The sequence below is a fragment of the Mustela nivalis genome (genome assembly GCF_964662115.1).
Source record: "Mustela nivalis genome assembly, chromosome: 10".
Classification (NCBI taxonomy): Eukaryota; Metazoa; Chordata; class Mammalia; order Carnivora; family Mustelidae; genus Mustela; species Mustela nivalis.
The window spans coordinates 12,861,927-12,883,499 of NC_139029.1; the positions used below are offsets into that span (position 1 = coordinate 12,861,927).

Consider the following 21,573-nt stretch of genomic DNA (forward strand, 5'->3'; position numbering starts at 1 on the left):
GCACACTGGGCACCTGGGTGGCTTAGTAGGAGCATCTCCCTTTGGCTCAGGTCATGGGATCCTGGGATCCTTGACCCTGGGATCAAGTCCTACATCGGGCTCCTTGCTCAGCCCTGCCCTCTGCTTCACCTGATTGTGCACTCACACTCTCTCTTTCTCTGTGACAAATAAATAAAATCTTAAAAAAAAAAAAAAAGAAAACAATAGCACACAGGAAATGGAATGAAAGGCAGTATACTGTTTTAAGTACAAGTGACCTGGTGTACTATGATTAGAAGGCAGATTGTGATAAGTTAAAAATGTAAATCATAAACCTTAGAACACCACTGAAACAATAAAACGAAGAGGAGTGGCTAAGAGGGCAATAGTAGAGGTAAACCCAAATCATAAAAACATACTGAATTAAGCCAAAAGAAGGCCAATAAATATAAAGAAAAGGAAAAAGAACAGATGAAACAAACAGAAAACAAATAGCAAGGTAGGTTTAAGCCCAATCACATCAATAATTACATTAAATACAAATGATATAAATGTTGCCATGAAATAAGCCAGAGATCGTCAGATTGGCTCAAAAAGCAAAACCCAACTATATAGGAAGTAATGAAAAACTGACTGAAATATACAAATAAAAATAGGTTAAAAGTAAAAGGATGGAAAAAGACATACCTTGGGGCGCCTGGGTGGCTCAGTGGGTTAAAGCCTCTGCCTTCAGCTCAGGTCATGATCCCAGGGGTCCTTGCTCAGTGGGGAGCCTGCTTCTCCCTCCCCTTACTTGTGTTCTCTCTCAGTCTCTCTCTTTCTGACAAATTAAACAAATAATAATCTTTTTAAAAAAATAAAATAAATAAGAGCAAAGAAGTCAGTTAATCAAAGGGACATAACAATCCTAAGTGTGTATGCATTTAATATTAGAACATCAAAATACATGAAACGAATTGTTATAATTAAAGAAGAAATAGATAAATATGCAATTTACAGTTGGAGATTTCCATACTCCTCTCAGTAACTGTGAACAGTAATTAATCATCATTGACAGAAATTCAGGAAAGAGGGGCGCCTGGCTGGGTCAGTGGGTTAAGTCTCTGCCTTCAGCTCAGGTCATGATCTCAAGGTCCTGGGATCCAGCCCCACATCAGGATCTCTGCTTGGCAGGGAGCCTGCTTCCCCCCTTCTCTCCGCCTGCCTCTCTGCCTACTTCTGATCTCTGTCTGTCAAATAAATAAATAAAATCTTTAAAAGATAAAAAAGAAATTCAGTAAAGACATAAAGGACTTGAACAACACTATTAACTGACTTAAAATAATTAATAGTGAACCCAAAAAGAGAATATTTATTCTCTTCAAGTCCTCATTCACCAAGATATGCCCTTTTGAGGTTCATAAAACAAGTCTTAATAAAAGGATTCAAGCCATAAAAGTATCTCTCTGACTATAATGAAAGTAAACTAGAAGTCAATAACAGAATGATTTGTTTCTGGGGCAAAAATCTCTAAGTCTTTAGCACTTAAATACCACTTCTAAACAATCCATGGACCAACAAAGTAATCGCCAGGGCAATTAGAATATATTTTGAACCAAATGAAAGTAGAAATATGACGTATCAAATTTTCTGAGATATAAAGTAAAACTAAGAGGGAAATTTATAGTAACATAAGGACATATTATAAAAGAAGAAATTTCTCAAATCAATGATCTAAGCTTCCACTTTAAGAGGGCACCTGGGTGGCTCAGATGGTTAAGCATCTGCCTTCAGCTCGGGTCATGATCTTGGGGCACTGGAATCGAGCCCACATTGAGAATCCTTGCTCATTGGGGAGTCTAATTCTCCCTCTCCCTCTCCTACTATCTCTGTTTGTGCTCTCTCACTGTCTCTGTCAAATAAATAAATAAAATCTTTAAAAAAAGAAAAAGAAAAAATGGGGTGCCTGGGTGGCTCAGTGAGTTAAGCTACTGCCTTCGGCTCGGGTCATGATCCCAGGGTCCTGGGATTGAGCCCCGCGTCGGGCTCTCTGCTCAGCAGGGAGCCTGCTTCCTCCCCTCTCTCTGCCTGCCTCTCTGCCTGCTTGTCATCTTTCTCTGTCAAATAAATAAATAAAAAATCTTAAAAAAAAAAAAAAAGAAAAAGAAAAGAAACCAGAGAAACAAGAGCCAATTAAACCTAAAGTTAGGACAGAAATAATATAGCTAAAAGCCAAAATAAATGGCATGTGAAACAAAATCAAAAAACAAAAACAAAAACAAAACCTGAAGAAAGTTCTTTGACAAGATTAATAAAATTAGTAAACTTCTAGCTAGACTGATCAGGAATGAAAGATACATATTACCTTCATCAGAAACAGAAGAAGAGACGTTGGGGCACCTGGGTGGCTCAGTGGGTTAAAGCCTTTGCCTTAGGCTTAGGTCATGATCCTGGGATTCTGGGATCGAGCCCCGAGTTGGGCTCTCTGTTCAGTGGGGAGCCTGCTTCTCCCTCTCTCTGCCTGCCTCTCTGCCTACTCTGTCTGTCAAATAAATAAATAAAATCTTAAAAAAAAAAAAAGAAGAAGAGACATCACTACAAATTTTACAATGAGATTGTAACACACAAAGAAAGCTGCACAGTCATGCTAGGTCACACATAAATGACCAATTGAATTACAATTTACCCTATAGTAGACATTTGAACTAGCCTATCACCTTGGTCAGAATTGGCGCCCAAAAGGCAGGGCCCACACTCCTTGGTAGCTAGGGAGACAGTATGTGCGCTCTACTGATTGGATGTCTCCACCTGACCCAACTCATCCCTGTATTTGGGCTGTTATTTCCACCTGATCTGACCCACCCTTGTGTTTGGGCTTGGTCACCTGGGACCGGTTTCCCGGACTTGCTTTTAAGTAAGTTCCCCGGGAGGGCCGGGCAGCATCAATTTAAGTTTTACTGCATAAACAACAAAATGGCTGTTCAACCAAGGTGGGGCCACTCTGGCTAAATTGGCCCTTACAATAGCCATTAGCCTGAGCAATGAGTGAGGGTTTCTCCTGCATCTATTAGGAAGAACAGTCAGAGAGAGTCAAGAGTCCCCTTTGTCTGGGAGGGCCTGTTTCCTCCAGCAACCTGGGTTTCCTTGGAGGAGGCCTTTTTAGAGAATAAGCATCTGTATGTCAGGAGGTAGTTTTACGAGCCAAACATGTTCTGCAAGAGGCCCTTAGGTCTGGGTCCTGATTTAGAGCCCCGAAAGCCTGCTTCTATTTGCCCTGTTTCCCGCAGAGAGATCTGACAGATCCCACTGAGGCCGGCAGTGTTACAGGAGATCAGTCCTTTCCTATGTTTTGCAAACTGAATTGTTTCCACTGGGTTAAAAAGCATCCAAAGTCCCTGGGGAGTGAAGAAGCCTACAGAGGCCACGTTCCCAGAAAAGTAAAGAAGGTCCATTACCAAAATCCCCTGACTCTGGGATGGGGTCCCATGCAGCCTTTGTCAGTGTTTCTGTGTGTCAAAAGCGACCAGAGGTGTCCCTCAAACAAAAAAATCACTATTGGGACGCCTGGGTGGCTCAGTTGGTTAAGCAGCTGCCTTCAGCTCAGGTCATGATCCCAGCATCCTGGGATCGAGTCCCACATCAGGCTCCTTGCTCAGCAGGGAGTCTGCTTCTTCCTCTGCCTCTGCCTGCCTCTCTGTCTGCCTGTGTTCACTCGCTCTCTCTGACAAATAAAAAAATCTTAAAAAAAAAAAATCGCTATTGATCACCATCCTGCCTCACCACAAAGACATTCCTGCCATAAAAGTCCCCAGAGGAGGGATGCTGGTGGCCCTCCGTTTCCCCATCGCATCCTAGGCTACAGATGGGTGCCTGATGAAGGGACTGAAACACGTGCCATGCTGTCTTATGCCCTGGAAACCAGGTTACCCCCTACCATTTTTAACTCATGGAGAACATTAGGAGAGTTTTACAAGGGAAATTACCCAATTTTGTAATTCAACTAGTTACTAGAGAACGGTGATGGAAAGCAGTAAAGATAGAAATCCACCATGGTTCTAAGCAACATTCCAACACACGTGGTCCTTACAGCCAACTTCCCTAGAAAATGGTTCCCAGCTGGGCTTTATTTAATTCATTTGGGTCCTGGTTTTTGCCAGCTCCCAGTGGAGGTCCTGCAGCCAGAAGTGGCTAGACCAGGGATGTAAAGGGTTGATATTAGATTAATCAGGAGGAAACCTCACATGTTGTCTTAAGATTGGAACCATCCTGGTGATTTAGTTGGCTGTCCTGTGCCCAAGGCTGATGACTCTGTATAAGGACAGGAGTATAAAGAGAGAGCATCGAGTTTCTGAATGCTCTGAATGAGCATCTGAAATGCTCATGCTGAAATGAAATTCAGAAATTTCATTTCTGAATGAAACTCGAGTTTCATTCGAGTTTACATGCCAGCCAGGGTACTAACTTCCAGCCGAAAGGCAGGCTTTCTCCTCCCCGCAGAGTAGCCACAGGCTAGAGGGTTGTGGCCTGAGCAGTCGGCATGAAAGTGTCCCAATAAGACCATACTCCTTGAAGAGCTCCCGAAATGAGAATAAAGGATGAGGAGAGAAAGTACCCACTAAGTTTGCATTGAAGGTCAGAGTCCAGATGAAAAGACTCAAAGCCCCACATTTGGGCACCATGTCGTGTGGTTTTGGAATATAGGTGAGGTTCGGTGCAGTGAGGTCCAGAACTGATGACCAAGAAAGAATTCTTGAGACGTCTTTGGTGCAAAATGGTGGTTTTATTAAAGCATGGGGACAGGACCCGGGGGGGCAGAAAGAGCTGTTGTCCCAGAGTTGTGAGGGGTGGCTGACTATATACTATGGGGTTGGGGAAGGTAAGGGAAAAGGGAAGTTTTCAAAAGAATTCTCATAGGCTAGGGAGGATCTACAAGATACTGGAGGCCTTGCCATTGTCAAGTCAAGGTTGGTTTCCCCTCCAGGAAAGCCATAATGCTAAGGGAGTTGGGAGCTTTGGAGCACCTGGGTGGTTTAGTCAGTTAAGTGTCTGCCTTCAGCTTGGCTCATGATCCCAGGGTCCTGGGATCGAGCCCTGTGTCGGGCTCCCTACTCAGTGGAGAGTCTGTTTCTCCCTCTTTCCTTCCCCCTGCTTGTGCTCTCTTACTCTCTCTCTCTCTCAAATAAATAAATAAATAAATAAAAGACAGTTGGGAGATTCTTGGAAGAATGTCACACGCATCCCTCCTGTGGGGTTGGGGGGAGTGGTGGTTGCAAGTCTTAGTCTGTGCATTGTCCTCAGCCAGCCTTCTGTTCCCTCATCAAAGCAACGAGGGTCGAGCCCCCTGATGTGAACTAATGTCCTAATAAGAAGTACAGGAGACTAGCGCTCTCTCTCCACCGGGTGAGGGTAGACAGCAAACAGGCAGCTGCCTCTACAACACGAAGAGAGTGCTCACAGACACTGAATACACCGGATACACTGGATACTTCAGCCTCCAAAAACTGTGAGAAACAAATATTTGTTGTTTTAAGCCCCCCAGTCCGTGGTGTTTTGTTACAGCAGCCAGGAGAGACTAAGACAGTCGGCATGAGCGTCTTGAAATGATCGCCATTGTCTGGAGATGATGACTGACCTTGGGCAAAGGTCAGCTGATTTTTTTTTTTTAAGATTTATTTATTTATGAGAGAGAGAGAGGGACAGAGAGAGAACACAAATGACAGGAGGGGCAGAAGGAGAGAATCTTCAAGTAGATTCCCCACCAAACATGGGCCCAATCTCAGGACTCATGAGACCATGACCAAAGCTGAAACCAAGAGTTGGACACTTACCTGACTGAACCACCTGGGTGACCCCAAAAGGTCCATTTTCTTAGCACTATGAGACTTCACTTTTTAAATTTTTTTAAAAAGATTATATTTATTTATATGTCAGAGAGAGAGAGGTCACAAGTAGGCGGGGTGGGGGGGAGCAGGCTTCCCGCCGAGCAGAGAGCCCGATTCGGGGCTCGATCCCAGGACCCTGAGATCATGACCTGGGCTGAAGGCAGAGGCTTAACCCACTGAGCCACCCAGGTGCCCCGACACAGAACTTTTGATCTAGATTAAATAACTGTCCTTCTCAATTACATGTGCTCAGTTGTCATTCCAAGTTTCCTTAGGCATGTCAGGAGTCAAGCAGTAGCTGTTGGTGTGTTGGTATCAATAACAGAAACACTTCACAAATAGAAACTAATGCCAGTTTTCTATCAGTGCCAGACACTTCGAATAGAAAATCAGTTAATTCCAATAATCATTCAACTTTTCTTCCGTCCACTTCACGCAATCAAAGTAATGCTCTTGGAAGTTCATCTTTTTGTTTTATTTTATCTTATTGATTTGAGAAAGTGCACAAGCAGGGGAAGCAGCAGGCAGAGAGAGAGGGAGAAACAGGCTCCCTCTGAGCAGGGAGCCTGATGAAGACCTTGATCCCAGGACCCTGGGATGATGACCTGAGCTTAACTGACTGAGCCACCCTGGTGCCCCTCTTGGAAGTTCATCTTGTCAAAGATAAAACATGTGGAACTCTTGTGAATTTAATTAATTAATTAATTAAGTAGGCTCCACGCCCAACGTGGGACTTGAGCTCACAACCCTGAGATCAAGATCTGAGCAGAGATCATGAATCAGACATTTATTTATTTATTTAGTTAGTTAGTTATAAAATATTTTATTTACTTATTTGACAGAGAGAACAAGCTGCAGGAGCATCAGGCAGAAGGAGAGGGAGAAGCAAGCTCTCTGCTGAGCAAGGAGCCCGATGTCAGACTCCATCCCAGCCTCTGGCATCATGACTTGAGTCGAAGGCAGACACTTAACCCACTGAGCCACCCAGGCGCCCCAAGAGTTGGACGTTTGACTGAGCTACCCAAGTGCCCTGTAAAGGCTATGTTAAATTCAATTACTAAGTTCAGCATCAAAGATGGAAGTGTTTTTGCAATGAGCACACACAAATTCTAATGCACCATGGTGTCACGTTAAAAATAGCCCTGGGGCACCTGGGTGGTTCAGTTGGTTAAGCATCTTCCTTGGCTCAGGTCATGATCCCAGGGCCCTGGGATGGAGCCCCACATAGGGCTCCTCATTCAGCAGGGAGTCTGTTTGTCCCTCTGTCCCTCTTCCTGTTCATGCTCCCTCTCTCTCAAATACATGAAAAATAAAATCTTTTAAAAAAAATTGTCCTGTTAAATTAAAAATCGATGGAATACGAATGTACTTTATCATATGTAGTATGGAGCCTCACATTCCCCCCTTCCTCATGGTTTCTGAAAGGTATTCAGAATGCAAATTTGAGCCACTGATAATGTTCACCCCCACATTCGACACTGGTGATGCTGACAAGCAGACCAGAATGGGACGTGAGCAAGTATGTCAGCACAGATGCCCCCCGACCAGCCTCTAGCTTCAGTAGATGCCTTTCTGCCATGTTAATTCGAGTACACAAAATCTGTTCCACGTCATTCTCCAGTCTTTCATACACCACAGACCAGTTTCCTTAGTTTGAAGTTTTTTTTTTAAAAAAGATTTTACTTATTTGACAGAGAGAGATCACAAGTAGGTGAAGGCAGGCAGAAAGAGTGGGAAGCAGGCTCCCTGCTGAGCAGAGAGCCGGATGTGGGACTCGATCCCAGGACCCTGACATCATGACCTGAGCTGAAGGCAGAGACTTAACACACTGAGCCACCCAGGCACTCTGAAGTTAAGTTTGTGCTGTTTTCCAGAATTCTCTTCCTCTGTCTTTTAAAAAAGCTCATTAGATACGAAATGGCTGAATTCCAGTAACCATGAAACCTGTGTGAGATCCACTACCTCAGAGTTCTAACAGATGGAACATGACCTAGAGGACGCATCCCAAACAGGGCTACTCGGGACTGAAGGTCTCCTGGCCAGTCCAAAGGCACATCTTCTTGACTTGACCACTCAGGACTATTGCTCCCCGTGACAGAGGTTGTCTTCCAAAGATGACCGTTTGTTCTCTCACATCCTCCTTTACAACATAACGTTGATGCTCACCCCATGAGCCAAGAATGCTGCTGTGGATTTTCCAAAGATGGGACATATCGAGCGTTATGGCTTCCACCTGGTTTTCTTGGGATGCTTGCCCTCAGAAGCTAGCTCCACACTTTGAGGAAGTCCAGGCTACGTAGAGGCATCACACATGAGTCTACGCTTGACCACAGCAGCTGGCATTCCCACTGGAGATCACCTTCAACGCCAGACGTGTGGGTGCATTGGACTTCAGGTGATGCCATCTCTGGCTTTAAGGTCCCTTCTCAGACAATGGGGAGCAGATGAGCATTCCCCACTGAGACATAATTCGCACATTACATGAAGCATCCAAGTCAATGGTTTTTAGGGTATTTGGAGTTGTACAATCATCAGAGTTGTAGAGTTTTCCATCACCCCCCATGAGATTAGCCACCATTAGCAGCCACTCTCCATTTCCTCCAGTGCCCTTCCAGCCCTTGGCAACCACTAATCCACTTTCTGTCTCTAGTCGATTTGCCTGTTCCAGACGTTTCATGTAAACCAAAGCATCAACTAGGTCTTCTATGACTGGTTTCTCCCACATAGCATTGTTTCCAAAGCTCGTCCAGACGGTAGATGCTTCTCTACTTCATTCTTTCTTATTGCTATTCCACCGTATGGATAGGCCACGTTTTATTTCTCTATTTGTCAGCAGATGGATTGGGCTGCTGCCACTTTTTGGCTATTGCTACGATGAACATCTGTGTACAAATTTTTGTGTGTTTTCCCTTCTCTTGGGTGTGTACCTAAGGATGGAATTGCTGGGTCATATGGTAACTCTAGGTCTTATCTTTTGAGGAACTGCCACACTGCTTTCCAGAGTGCCTGCACCATTTTACATTCCCACGAGCAGTGTGGGAGATTTCAAATTCTCCACATCCTTGTCAACACTTGTTACTGTCTGTTTTTCACTTTAACCATCCTGGTGGCATGTAAAGTGGTATCACTGTGGTTTTGATTTACTTTCTTTAGTGGATAATGATGTTGAACAGCTTTTCATGTGTTTATTGGCCCTGTGTCTATTTTCTTCAGAGAAAGGTTTATTCAGATACTCTTTGCCTGTTTCTTAAATTGGGTTTTCTTGAGATTATTTATTTATTTGACAGAGATCACAAGTGGGTAGAAAGAGGGGGAAGCAGGCTCCCTGTTGAGCAGAGAGCCCAATGCAGGGCTTGATCCCAGGACCCTGAGATCATGCCCTGAGCTGAAGGCAGAGGCTTAACCCACTGAGCCACCCCGGTGCCCCTTAAGTTGGGTTTTCTATCTTTCACCATTGAGTTGTAAGAGTTTATTATTAATATATTGTAGGTAGAAGTTTCTTATGAGATATGTGATTTGCAAAATATTTTCCCCATTCTGTAGGTCACTTTTTCACTTTTTAAAAAAGATTTTATTTATTTGTCAGAGAGAGAGAGCACAAGCAGTGGGAGAAGCAAGCTCCCCACCAAACAAGGAGCCCAATGTGGGACTCAATCCTAGGACCCTGGCATCAGGACCTAAGCTGAAGGTAGATGCTTAACTGACTGAACCACCCAGGCACCCCCCACCTTTTCACTTTTTTTTTTTTTTTAAGATTTTATTTATTTATTTGACAGACAGAAATCACAAGTAGGCAGAGAGGCAGATAGAGAGAGGGGGAAGCAGGTTCCCTACTGAGCAGAAAGCCGATGTGGGACTCGATCCCAGGACCCCGAGATCATGACCTGAGCCGAAGGCAGAGGCTTTAAACCACTGAGCCACCCAGGCGCCCCGCCTTTTCACTTTCTTGATGGTATCCATTAAAGCACACATATTTTAAAATTTGATAATGTCTAATTCTTTTTTGTCTTCTGTTGCTGGTGCTTTTGCTGTCATCAAAGAAATCACTGTCCAACCCAAGTTCATGAAGATTACTCCTGTATTTTCAGAGCTTTACAGTTTTAGCTTTTACATTAGGTCTACCATCCTCGAGTTCATCTTGTGTGAGTGTGGATGGTGTGAGGAAGGGGATCAACTTCATTCTCTTGCATGGGGATATCCAGTTGTCCCAGCTTCGCTTGTTGAAAACTGTTCTTTTCCTATTGAATTGTCTTGACACATTTCTCTAAAATCAACTGAAAGTACTATATGTACTTACTTCTGGACTCTGGGTTATATTTCATTGATCTTTATGTCTACCCTCATGCCACTACCACACTGCTCTTATTACTGTAGCTTTTGGTAAGTTTTTTTTTTTTCTTTAAAGATTTTATTTATTTATTTGACAGAGAGAAATCACAAGTAGATGGAGAGGCAGGCAGAGAGAAGAGAGAGGGAAGCAGGCTCCCTGCTGAGCAGAGAGCCCGATGTGGGACTCGATCCCAGGACCCTGAGATCATGACCTGAGCCGAAGGCAGTGGCTTAACCCACTGAGCCACCCAGGCGCCCTTTTGGTAAGTTTTGAAATAAAAAATCAGAGAACTCAGTCCTCTTCTTCAAGATTATATCTATTCTGTGTCCCTTGAATTTCCATATGAATTTTAGGATTTGTTTATGAATTTGTTTTAAAAAAAAAGATAAAACAAAAAACCAGTTGGACTTTTGATAGGGATTGCATTGAATCTTTAATCTAAATTTGGGGATTCTGTCATTTTAAGCAATTTGGTTTTAGGAGAGCTAATTGTACAACGGTACCGATATCCCACCCTGCTGAGGGCATTTTATTGTGGATGAGGACAAGGGAGGGTGACTGTTTTGTAGAGAATACAATTTTGTCTGCAAGGTATCTCCCTCTAGATGGCAAATGGGACATTTGCTAGAAGAAAAGAGTGCTGCTGATTGGTGCTTTGGTCTGGCATTTCCAAGCTGAGCCCCCTTCCTCACTTCCAGATAAGCAAGCCCCAAGTACTGACTTCGGCTGCTTGGCCCACACCCCAGCCTCCCACCCAGGGCTAGACGGATTTTTCTGCACTGGGAAGCAACCATCAGACCTGGGATTTTTCTTCCCCAGTGTCGGGTGCCCCTGTTTGGAGTAGGGGGTTTGCCAAAGGAAATGGGGACCCTGGCTGCCCGTGCCACACTCCACCTCCAACAGCAGGTGACCCAGGGAAAGGCTGAGAGTCTGATGGACAAGAGGGAGACAGGAATCTCTCACCAGGACAAGAGTAAAGCCGCTGCTGAAATGGAGAGTCTGTTAAAAATGTCACGCTGCATCTCAGGAGGTGCCAGGAGCAGCTTAGGAGGTTTTGGCCCCAGGGATTCTAGTTCTAAGTGCCTCTATTTCCTGAGGTGATTCTGAATAAGAAAAAGTACACTTCAGGGTGCACAGCCTGCTTGTCTGCCCCTGTGCAGAGCCGAGCGAGGGCCACCTCAGCCCTGCTGTTGACAGCTCAGGCTGGACTCAGGACAGAAGGCGGGAGAGAGCCTCCTGAGGGCAGCGTGTGCTCTACCCTGGCCCTCGGAGACTCCAGCTCATGGTTCTGCCCTGATGGCAGGAAGCCCCCAGGTAGGAGGAAAACAGGCGGCAGAAAGTAAAGGAGACAGGTTTGTGGGGTTTCCTTGGGGCCTAGGCCACAGCCCGGGCAAATGCCTGCTTTATTCAGACAGGAACTGCCCAAGCGGACCACAGCCCCAGCCTTTAGACTGGGAAGCGAAGGCAACTGGGAGCCGGGAGAGGGATCTAGAAAAATACCGCATCAAGTCAGACAATCAAAAAAAGACCATGTTAAATCAACTTAAGGCAGACTGGTCAGGATAGAGGATAGAAGAAGTGATGGAAAAGAGAGAAACCTTTGGCAGCTTGAGTCGGGACTGGCCCTAGCGGAAGTAGTTGGGACATTCGTGGGCGACCAGGTGCCAGGCTCGGTCGAAGGCCTGCACCACGGCCGGCTCCAGGGGCCCTTCCTCGGTCGCAGCCAAGTTCTGTGCCAGCTGCTCCATGCTGGACATGCCCAGGATGACCGCGTCCCCGTGGGCGCCCTGCAAGGGGAGACAGCCAGCTGTGACTCCTGCCACATGCCCGCCCTTCCCACCCTGCCCCTGCCGGGACCCGGGCGCGGATGTTTATTCACACTGAATAGAGTTCCATAAGGAGCCTGACGCGCTCAGTGATTTTTAGGATGTGACCTCAAACCCCGCTGTCTCTCCGCTCATCCTCTGACAGACCTGGGCTCAGAGCCCAGCTCGGCCACTCAGCTGGTACCCCGGGCTCAGTCATTCCGCCTCTCAGTGACTTGGTCTTCTCTATCCTCAGCATGGTTATAGGGAAGAGGAAGGCCAGGCACTGAGCCCCGTTTTGTGGGAAACTACTCTAGGCACGTCAAACGCTGTCCGTCAGGCTGATGCAGGAGAAGGGTTTTAGCCAAACAGAGACAGGGAGCTCCAACTCCCGCCAAAGAGTGCGTAAGGATAATGAGGTTGGAGATATTTTCTACCCCCTGCGCAGCGGTGTGAACCCATTTTCCCATCTGTAAAACTGAGGGAATGGCACTTCGTAGGGCCAGAAGAGTAACTAAGTACGCGTATGTGAAGCCCTCATCCGGGGCCTGGTGCTCAGACAATAGCTCAGGACAGCGGAACAGCTGCTCCCCAGCTCTCTCACCGGGAAAAACTGCTTAGGTGGGGCTCCTGACTGGCTCCTTCGGTGCAGCATATGACTCTCGGTCTCAGGGTTGTGAGTTCGAGCCCCACACTGGGGGTGATTACTGAAAAATAAAATCTTAAAACAAACAAACAAAAAACGGGCTCCATGCCCAACATGGGGCTTGACCTCACAACCCTGAGATCAAGAATCACATGCCGGGACACCTGGGTGGCTCAGTCAATTAAGTGTCTGCCTTTAGCTCAGGACATGATCCTGGGATCTAGTCCCGCGTCGTGGGGTGGAGGGGAGGGGTCCCTGCTCAGCCTGCTTCTCCCTCTTCCCCCTCCCTCCTGCTCGTGCTCATGCTCTCTCTCTGACAAATAACTAAATAAAGTCTTTTTACGTGCTTCACTAACTGAACCAGCCAGGTGCCCCCAAATCAAATCTTGCAGGGGCAAAAAAAAAAGAACACATGACTCAGCTCAGAAATGACCTACAGGTAATTCTGGCTCTGCCACAGGGGCAGCCGGCTCACCTGCAGCAGGGAGTGGTGGTACAGCCACCGGAGGGCGGCCGAGGTCATGCTGGGGGCGCTGCTGCCATATGCGGCCTGTAGGGCCTTCTCCACCAAGGCGATGGCCTCAAAATGATGCTCCTTCCAGAAGCTGGGCAGGTGAAGGGGGTGGCACAAGGGTTAATAACCTGAGGTCACACTAGGTATAGCCACAAAGCCAAGCACAGCAGCCGTGTGTACCCAACACCGCGGAGAGGGGGGCCCGGTGCTCTTCCAGCAGCGGGCTGGCTTGATGGGGCAGCAGAGCCACTGGGCACAGGAGGCAGCTGCAGGGGCCTCACCAAACACCTCAAAGACATCTTTAGTCTCTTCATGAGTTCTTCAGAACTGCCTGCCCTTACTTTACCTGGTGAAGCAAAGGTAACTAGTATGGGGGGTGGGGGGTGGGGGCAGGCCTCAGTCCCAGGCCTCCTAAGCATGGATTCAGGGCTCCCTCTTTCCTTCCTGGCAAGGGGTAAGCAGTCCTCAAGGAAGTGCCTGGCCTTGGAAGACCCAGTATAAGACCTAGGGTCGACATTTGCTCACAGAGCTCCCAAGAAAACAAGAAACCCAGCAGAGTTTGGTAATTTCTGCAGGAATCAAGAGACATGGGTCCAGACAACAGGGAAGACTTAGAAGCCCCAGGAAAACATCCTAGAATTTCTCCAAGTCAGATAAAGGGGACCCTGCACCCCACCCATCCTGATGTAGCCCATCCCCGGCTCACCGATTCCTGTAGGTCTCAGCCCAGTTATTCCCGAAGAAGCGGCCCACGGGCTGTTTCCCGTCCTTGTCCTCATACTTGTACTTGCCGGTCAGCAGGCCCCCTGCGGGGAGACCACCATCAGAGCCATGGGCCCACCCTGCTCCCAGAGGATGTTCTGGACTGCTGGGGGTGTTGGGGAGAACCCAGGAAGGATGGAGGCCACGGCCCAGCCTCTCTTCAAAGCCCTCCCTGCTGCCCAGACCCTGGGCCGGGCACCTCCCGTGTCAGCAAGAGGCAGAGATGGGCCAGGAATGGCCTCCCACCCCAGGGGGAGCCCCCCCGCCGAGCAGCCCCTACCAGCCAAAGGGTTGTAGGCGTAGAACCTCAGTCCAAAGTGCCTGAGGCAGGGGAAGAGCTCCGTTTCCACCTGCCGGGTGGTAGCGTTGTACATTCCCTGTGGGTAGGAGGTCGCTAGTGTCAAGGGAAGGAACCCCCCCCCCCCCCCGCAGCTTTTTTTTTTTTTTAATTTAAATTCCTTTTTTTTTTTTTTTTAATTTAAATTCGATTAACTTCTAATGTATTACTCATTTCAGAGGTAGAGGTCAGTGACTCATCAGTCTTCTAGAACACCCAGTGCTCTGGACACCACAAGCCTTCCTTCATGTCCATCCCCCAGTTACCCTGCCCCCTGACCCCCACAACCCTGTTTATTTCCGTGATTAAGAGTCTCTCATGGTTCTCCATCTCTGATTTTGTCCTGTTTTATTTTTTCCTATCTTTCCCTATGATCCTTGTTTTCTTAAATTCCACATGAGTGAGGTGATACGAAATGTCTTTCTCTGATCTATTTCACTTAGCAAAATATCCTCTAGTCCATCCACTTTGTTGCAAATGGCAAGATTCCATTTTTTTTTTCCCCAATGGCTGCATAGTATTCCATTGTATATACATCACATCTTCCTTATCCATTCATCTGTTGATGGACATCTGGGCTCTTCCCGTAGTTTGGCTATTGTGGAGATTGTGGCTATAAACATTCAGGCGCACGTGCCCCTTTGGATCACTACATTTGTATCTTTTTTTTTTTTTTTAAAGATTTTATTTATTTGACAGACAGAGATCACAAGTAGGCAGAGAGGCAGGCAGAGAGAGAGGGAGGCAGGCTCCCCGCTGAGCAGAGAGCCCGATGCAGGCCTCGATCCCAGGACTCTGGGATCATGACCTGAGCTGAAGGCAGAGGCTTTAACCCACTGAGCCACCCAGGTGCCCCACTACATTTGTATCTGTAGGGTAAATACCCAGTAGTGCTATTGCTGGGTCGTAGGGTAGCTCTATTTTCAACTTTTTTTTTTTTAAATTTTTAAATTTATTTGACAGACAGAGATCACAGTAGGCAGAGAGGGAGGCAGGGACAAAGAGAGTGGAAGAAGTAGGTTCCCTGCTGAACAGAGATCCCGATTTGGGGCTCGATCCCAGGACCCTGGGATCATGACCCGAGCCGAAGGCAGAGGCTTAACCCACTGAGCCACCCAGGCACCCCTATTTTCAACTTTTTGAGGAACTTCCATGTTGTTTTCCAGAGTGGCTGCACCAGCTTGCATTCCCACCAACAGTGTAGGAGGGTTCCCCTTTCTCCGCATCCTCACCTACACCTATCATTTCCTGAGTTGTTAATTTTAGCCAATCTGACTGGTGTGAGGTGGTATCTCACTGTGGTTTCGATTTGTATTTCTCTGATGGCGAGTGATGGGGAACACTTTTTCATGTGTCTGCTGGCCATCTGGATGTCTTCTTTGCAGAAATGTCTGCTCCTGTCTTCTGCCCATTTCTTGATTGGATTATTTGTTCTTTGGGTGCTGAGTTTGATAAGCTCTTTATAGATTTTGGATACTAGCCCTTTATCTGCTAAGACATTTGCAAATATCTTCTCCCATTCTGTCAGTTGCCTTTTGGTTTTGCTGTTTCCTTTGCTGTGCAAAAGCTTTTTATCTTGACAAAGTCCCAATGGTTCATTTCTGCCTTTGTTTCCCTTGCCTTTGGAGACAGTGTCTACAAAGAAGTTGCTGTGGCCAAGGTCACAGAGGTTGCTGCCTGTGTTCTCCTCTAGGATTTGGATAGATCCCTATCTCACATTTGGGTCTTTTATCCATTTGGAGTCTATTTTTGTGTGTGGTGTAAAGAAACGGTCTAGTTTCATTCTTCTGCATGTGGCTATCCTTTTATTTATTTTTTTAAAGATTTATTTATTGGGGCGCCTGGGTGGCTCAGTTGGTTAAGCAGCTGCCTTTGGCTCAGGTCATGATCACAGGGTCCTGGGATCAAGTCCTACATGGGGTTCCTTGCTCAGCAGGGAGCCTGCTTCTCCCAGTTTGTGCTCTCTCTCTCTCTCTGACAAATAAATAAATAAAATCTTAAAAAAAAAAGATTTATCTATTTATTAGAGAGAAAGAGAGCACATATGTGAGCAGGAGGGTGAAGGGCAAAGGGAGAGGGAGAAACTCAAACAGACTTCATGCTGAACTTGGACCTTAATGTCATAACCCCAAAATCAGACCTGAGTCAAAACCAGGAGTTAGGGCGCCTGGGTGGCTCAGGGGGTTAAGCCTCTGCCTTCGGCTCAGTTCATGATCTTAGGGTCCTGGAATCGAGCCCTGCATCGGGCTCCCTGTTCAGTAGGGAGCCTACTTCCCCCTCTCTCTCTGCCTGCCTCTCTACTTATGATCTCTCTCACTCTGTCAAATAAATAAATAAAATCTTAAATAAAAAAAATAGGAGGAGGCACCTGGGTGGCTCAGTGGGTTAAAGCCTCTGCCTTCGGCTCAGGTCATGATCCCGGGGTCCTGGGATAGAGCCCCACATTGGGCTCTCTGCTTGGCGGGAAGCCTCCTTCCCCCCGCTCTCTGCCTGCCTCTCTGCCTACTTGTGATCTCTGTCTGTCAAATAAATAAATAAAATCTTAAATGAAAAAAAAAAAAAAGGAGGAGATCTTGCCTTTTGTTACGGTAGGGAAGGACCTAGAGTATGCTAAGAGAAATAAGCCAAAGAAAGAAAAATACTGCATGGTTTAACTTAAACGTGGAATCTAAAAACAGAACAAATGAAAAAACAAAAAAGCAGAAACAGACCCATATACACAGAGAACAAACTGCCAGTTGTCGGGAGGAAGGAGTTGGGGGTTGGGCCAAAAGGGAGGACGGGCAGTGGGAGGTACAGGTTTCCAGTTACAGATGGAGTAAGGCGCAGGGATGAAAGGTAGAGCAGAGGGACCAGAGAAGACGGCATCGGCAGCCTAATAGCCTGCATGTTGACCTACGGGTGGCCACACTTGTGGGGAGCAGAGCATCGCACAGACTAATATGTCACACACCTGAAACTAATATAACACTGTGTCACTACACTTCAGTCACAGAGATACACCCGCACAGAAAGAAGACAGCCGATCACGAAAGAGGAGGGTTCTGTGATCACAGCAGGGGCTCAAAATCCTTGCATCCGTCTGGGTACTGGAGGCTCCTCTGGGGCATCGGGAAAGGCATCCAGGGTACGAGCCCGCTAAGTGAGCCCTGAGCACTCACCCCTTCCCGGGAGAAGGGGAAGGTTGGTCCAGGCTCAGGCCCACAGTCAGGGAGCAGGAAGGAAGGGCCTGAGCAGCACCTGCGGGCAGGAAGGGGAGCCAGGCCCAGAGCCAGCAGCTGCCTGCTGGCCAAGCTGAGGAGCTCGCACGTCATCCCCACGGCCCCTGGGAGCCATCCACAGGCTGCCATGGAGAGGGCACAGGAGGCAGTGGGAGGGGCCCGGAGAACCCCGCATCAGCAGCAGCCCCGCAGACGGCCCCCGCGGCCCGGGCCCTCACCTGGTACACAGTGGGCAGGATCCAGCCGTTGTTCCTGCAGAGGGTGCAGATCTCGGCCACCTCCCAGGAGGCATAGTTGGAGAGGCCAAGCTCCACAAACTTGCCCTACAGGGGAGAGAACTCGGTCAGAACCCACCGCGGCCCAGGACACTGCAAAGGGGAGACGGGGGTGGGGACCCTGGGAGTGGGTTCTGTCCCCGGCCCTACTCTGGGATGACCCTAGTGCCTCCACTCTCCTGGAGGCTCGGGGGCTGGCCTCACCTCCTGGTGCAGCTGGTGGCAGGCACGCAGCGTCTCCTCCATGGGGGTGTCGTGGTCTGGGGCGTGTAGGTAGAAGAGGTCTACCCGGGGGCACTGCAGCCGTTTCAGGGACGTCTCCAGCTGGGCCCGGACACTGTCAGGCTTCAGCGACTTCCCTTCCCAGGGATTGGCCTTGGTAGCGATTTTCACTTTGAGGGGAGTGTGCAATGGTTAGGAGGCGTATTAGGTGACCCTGTCTAAATTATTTCAGTTCTCTGAGCCTCAGTTCTCTCATCTGTAAAATGGGGGTATAGCAACAGAACTGTTCTCACAGGGAGATCATGAGCATTAAATAGGTAAGTTCTCAATGTCCACCGCAGTTACAATCACTAGTAGTAGTCACTGAGCCAGGGCTTGCCGGGAGACACACCTGCTCCCTCCACTCAAGGAGCTCACAGACTAAAGGTGAAGTTGTAAGGTATGCACAACAGAGGAAGGCCCCCAGTGTTAAAGAAGCCCAGAACAGGGGTGTGGCCATCTTGGGAAGACCAGGGAAGGCACCCTATGGGGATAACCTGGGAGCTGAGTCTCTAAGAATGAGACCCCGCCAACAGGGAAGGGTAGGAAGCATATTCCCGAGCCTGGGAAAATGGGCAGAGTCAGAACGGCACACACACAGTACATGAGGCCCATCTCTGCAATTTGGAGTTTTAAGAGTGTCGACTCTGGGCCTGGGCTGGGAACAGGGGGACAGGGGACAAGAGAAGGGTGGCAGACCTAACTGCTAAACGCTTTTCTCAAATCCCATCAACCAAAGTCAGCTATGTTTACTGTGTGTGTGTTCAGGAGGGAACTTGAGGGGGCAGGCCTAGGAACAGGGAGGCAAGAGGCTACGGTGAGAATTCTGCTAAGATGCCGCAGCCCCCGAGGGCGCCTCGGGCACAGATCCACCTGAGAGACAGGTACAATGTCAAAGGAGCAGAAGCTGGGCTCCCTCCCCTGCCCCTTCTGACTCAGAGAAGCGTGTGCATGCGCACGACCCACCCACAGCCCCCATGAGAAGGAAACCGTGTTCTGCCAAGCAAGCGGCTCATTTTGTCAGGACTGTGCACTTTTCCCAGGCAGCAAAGGCAACTCAGCAGGTCAGAGGGGAGGCACATGACCCCTTGGGATGCGGGAGAGAACCAGTCCCACGGCTTCTTGTGCACACTTTCTCCGTGTTCCCCCAGGTCTCAAATCCTCTGCACTCTGGGTGTGAACTTTGCCTCCAGTCCAACCTGCGGACTTTGGCTCAGTCCGCAGAGAGGGCTGGAGGAGAAAAACCGAGTCAGAAACAAAATCTCCATTATTCAGGAGGGGGCAGCTGGGTTCACTAGAAAGCATGGGTCTGACAGCTTCCTCCACATCTACCAAGCTCCAAATCTGAGGAGGACCCACAGGTGGGTTCTGCACAAGAGCCGGGAGGGGCGGAAAGGAAGAAGCAGAGGATGGTAGTAACAGTGAACATTTACTGGGCCCACAGATGTGGGAGACAAAAGGCAAAAGTAAAAATAAAATTTCCTGACATGCCCTTGAAACAGGCAGAGGGACATGCCTCTAGGAACTCAGTCGCCTCAATGCTAATACTTTGCTAAAGGCAAGAGGTAATCTTAGTCTGACCACTTCCCTCCTTTCTCCAGGATCCTGTAAGCCTACTTTAACATATAAAAATTCCTTTAGAAACTTCTCCTTTATCTCTACCCCCGCAAGACATGCCGGTAATGATCCTCCAGGCATATGACTGACCGATACACATCTGAAGGGCCTTGTGACTGAGTTTTTACTAACGGTAATAAATGAACTTTTCCTTTTTTTTTTTTTTAAGATTTATTTTAGGGGGAAGAAACTGAGGGAGGAGAGAATCTTAAACAGAATCCGCACTGAGCACAGAGTCCAACATGAGAGCTCAAGGAACCAACCGACTTAACCAGCTGTGCCACCCAGGTGCCCCATGACCTCTTCCCAGCAATAGCTAGCCCCCTCAAGGTCCTGGAAACCTTGTTTCCAAAATACCCTGGAGGCTTGTGCTGTCCCAAACACCTTCCCAACTTGAAAGAATATAATCAGTCACCCATCACAGCCCCAGTGGTATTCTTTCTGCGCACCAGGCCTGTCCCCAGGCTTTGATAAAAGCATCGTTTTGCATGGAAGAAGTCTCAAGAATCACAAGAATTCTTTCCTTGCCGTTGGCTCCAAACCCCCTTTTCCTATATTGCTACCACGTGCCAGGCATTTCCAAGGGCATCAGGCTAATGAGGGACAGTCCCTGTCCTGCACTGATATCCTCCACTCAAGCTGCACCTGGGTACTGGCCGTCCCTGCACATACCAGAGGCTGCATTTCCAAACCTGGTCTGCATAGCCCTGCCCTCAGCTTTGATGCAGCTGTCTCCCATTCTCTTCACCGCGAACTACTGTTGGTTCTTTAAGGCCCAGCTCCAGTGTTCTCTGAACCTTCTCTCATGCCTCTTCCTGATCCCTTAATCCCTCCAAAGTGTTTCCTCTTCTTCCTCGTTAGACTCTAAGCTCCCTGTGGGTGGGGTGGACCCACTCTCCCTCTTAGAGCCCATAACAAACCTCCCCACTCCATACCACCCCGATCCCCTAGCTCGTTCGTGACCTAGTTGCAGGTCCCTCTGGGAGCCAGGTACTGCCAGCTGAACAGAGCAAAGTCTACGGACTGATGAAAGGCCAGGATGAGAAGAGGGTACTCAGGGAGCCATGGGGAGAGGGGCGATTTGGGGGCACCTGACAGGGTTGGAGGGGGTACTGCATAGCTCTGGGGACCGCTGCCGCAGAGAGGTGCCCCAAGAAGCAAGGCGGGGAGGAAACGAAGGACTAGACCAGCCTCGCGGTAAGACTAGGGGGCGGGGGGCGGTTCCTGACTGCGACTCCCAGAGGAAAGAGAAGGGGAGGGAAAGGAGATCAGGACAAAGATCTGTCTGGCTGTCCGGGGCGACACGTGCATGGGGCCTGAGGAGCAGGTGGGAGGGGTCCGCGGGGCAGTCAGCGCCCCGCAGGGGCCGAAACCGTTGGTCGTGACGGCGGCCAGGCCACGGCTGGGGTCGGGTGGGCGCCGCACCGTGCAGGGGGAGATAGGGGTTACCTCTGCAGTCGCCGCCGCCCAGCCCGAGGCCCAGGCCGCCCAGAATGCTCTCGGACTGGCCGTCGCAGTACATGAAGGCCGTGTCCAGCTCTGTGTGGCCGCGCTCCAGGAAGGCGCGCACGGCCGCGGCGCTGGCGGGCACGTCCATGCGGCGCCCCATCTCCATGGTGCCCAGCACCGTGGCGGGCCGGACCGGGGCCCCGGAAGCGGCTCGCGGCGGCGACAGCGGCCGGGACATGGTGGCGGCGGCGGTAGCGGCAGCGGCGCGAAACTCGGGCGCCGGGGAACCGCGGGTGCAGCGCACGGCTGCCCCGGCCACTGCTCGAGACAAGGCGCTTAGCATGAGGTCTGCGCCTGCGCCCTGGGGCGCCTCAAGTCCCGCCCACCCCGCCGCGGGGGTGGAGCCGGGAGGCGAGGAGAGAGCAAGGACTGGCCGCGAGCCGCCCCACCGCGCACGCTCGGTTCGCTCTCGCCGCATTCACGGCCCCCAGGGACTGTCCGTCCTGCGCGCCGCGG

The 21,573-nt window shown here is 49.0% G+C and overlaps 1 protein-coding gene across 2 annotated transcripts; it reads right to left on the bottom strand.

Moving 5' to 3' along the window:
* Positions 1–671: 671 nt before the first annotated feature.
* AKR7A2 (aldo-keto reductase family 7 member A2) lies at positions 672–21,550 on the bottom strand. Of its 2 annotated transcripts, none has more exons than XM_082684473.1 (7): positions 21,058–21,550; positions 17,935–18,122; positions 17,674–17,778; positions 14,178–14,274; positions 13,842–13,941; positions 13,097–13,226; positions 672–799 (listed from the first exon to the last, which is right to left on the bottom strand). In XM_082684473.1, the coding sequence occupies exons 1-7, from the start codon at positions 21,533–21,535 to the stop codon at positions 785–787; spliced, it is 1,113 nt and encodes a 370-aa protein (XP_082540599.1). In that variant the 5' UTR covers positions 21,536–21,550; the 3' UTR covers positions 672–784. The 2 variants fall into 2 exon arrangements, with proteins under 2 accessions (XP_082540599.1, XP_082540598.1); XM_082684472.1 differs by lacking the exon at positions 672–799 and adding an exon at positions 10,585–11,957.
* Between the last annotated feature and the right edge of the window lie 23 nt (positions 21,551–21,573).

Excerpts from the sequence above, each read along its gene's own strand:
- AKR7A2 (XM_082684472.1), bottom strand. The coding sequence starts at position 21,535 with ATGCGGCGAGAGCGAACCGAGCGTGCGCGGTGGGGCGGCTCGCGGCCA. Across the intron at positions 17,779-17,934 it reads GCCACCAGCTGCACCAGGAG|GGCAAGTTTGTGGAGCTTGG; the intron begins GTGAGGCCAGCC and ends TCTCCCCTGTAG. Across the intron at positions 13,942-14,177 it reads CGCCTACAACCCTTTGGCTG|GGGGCCTGCTGACCGGCAAG; the intron begins GTAGGGGCTGCT and ends GTCTCCCCGCAG.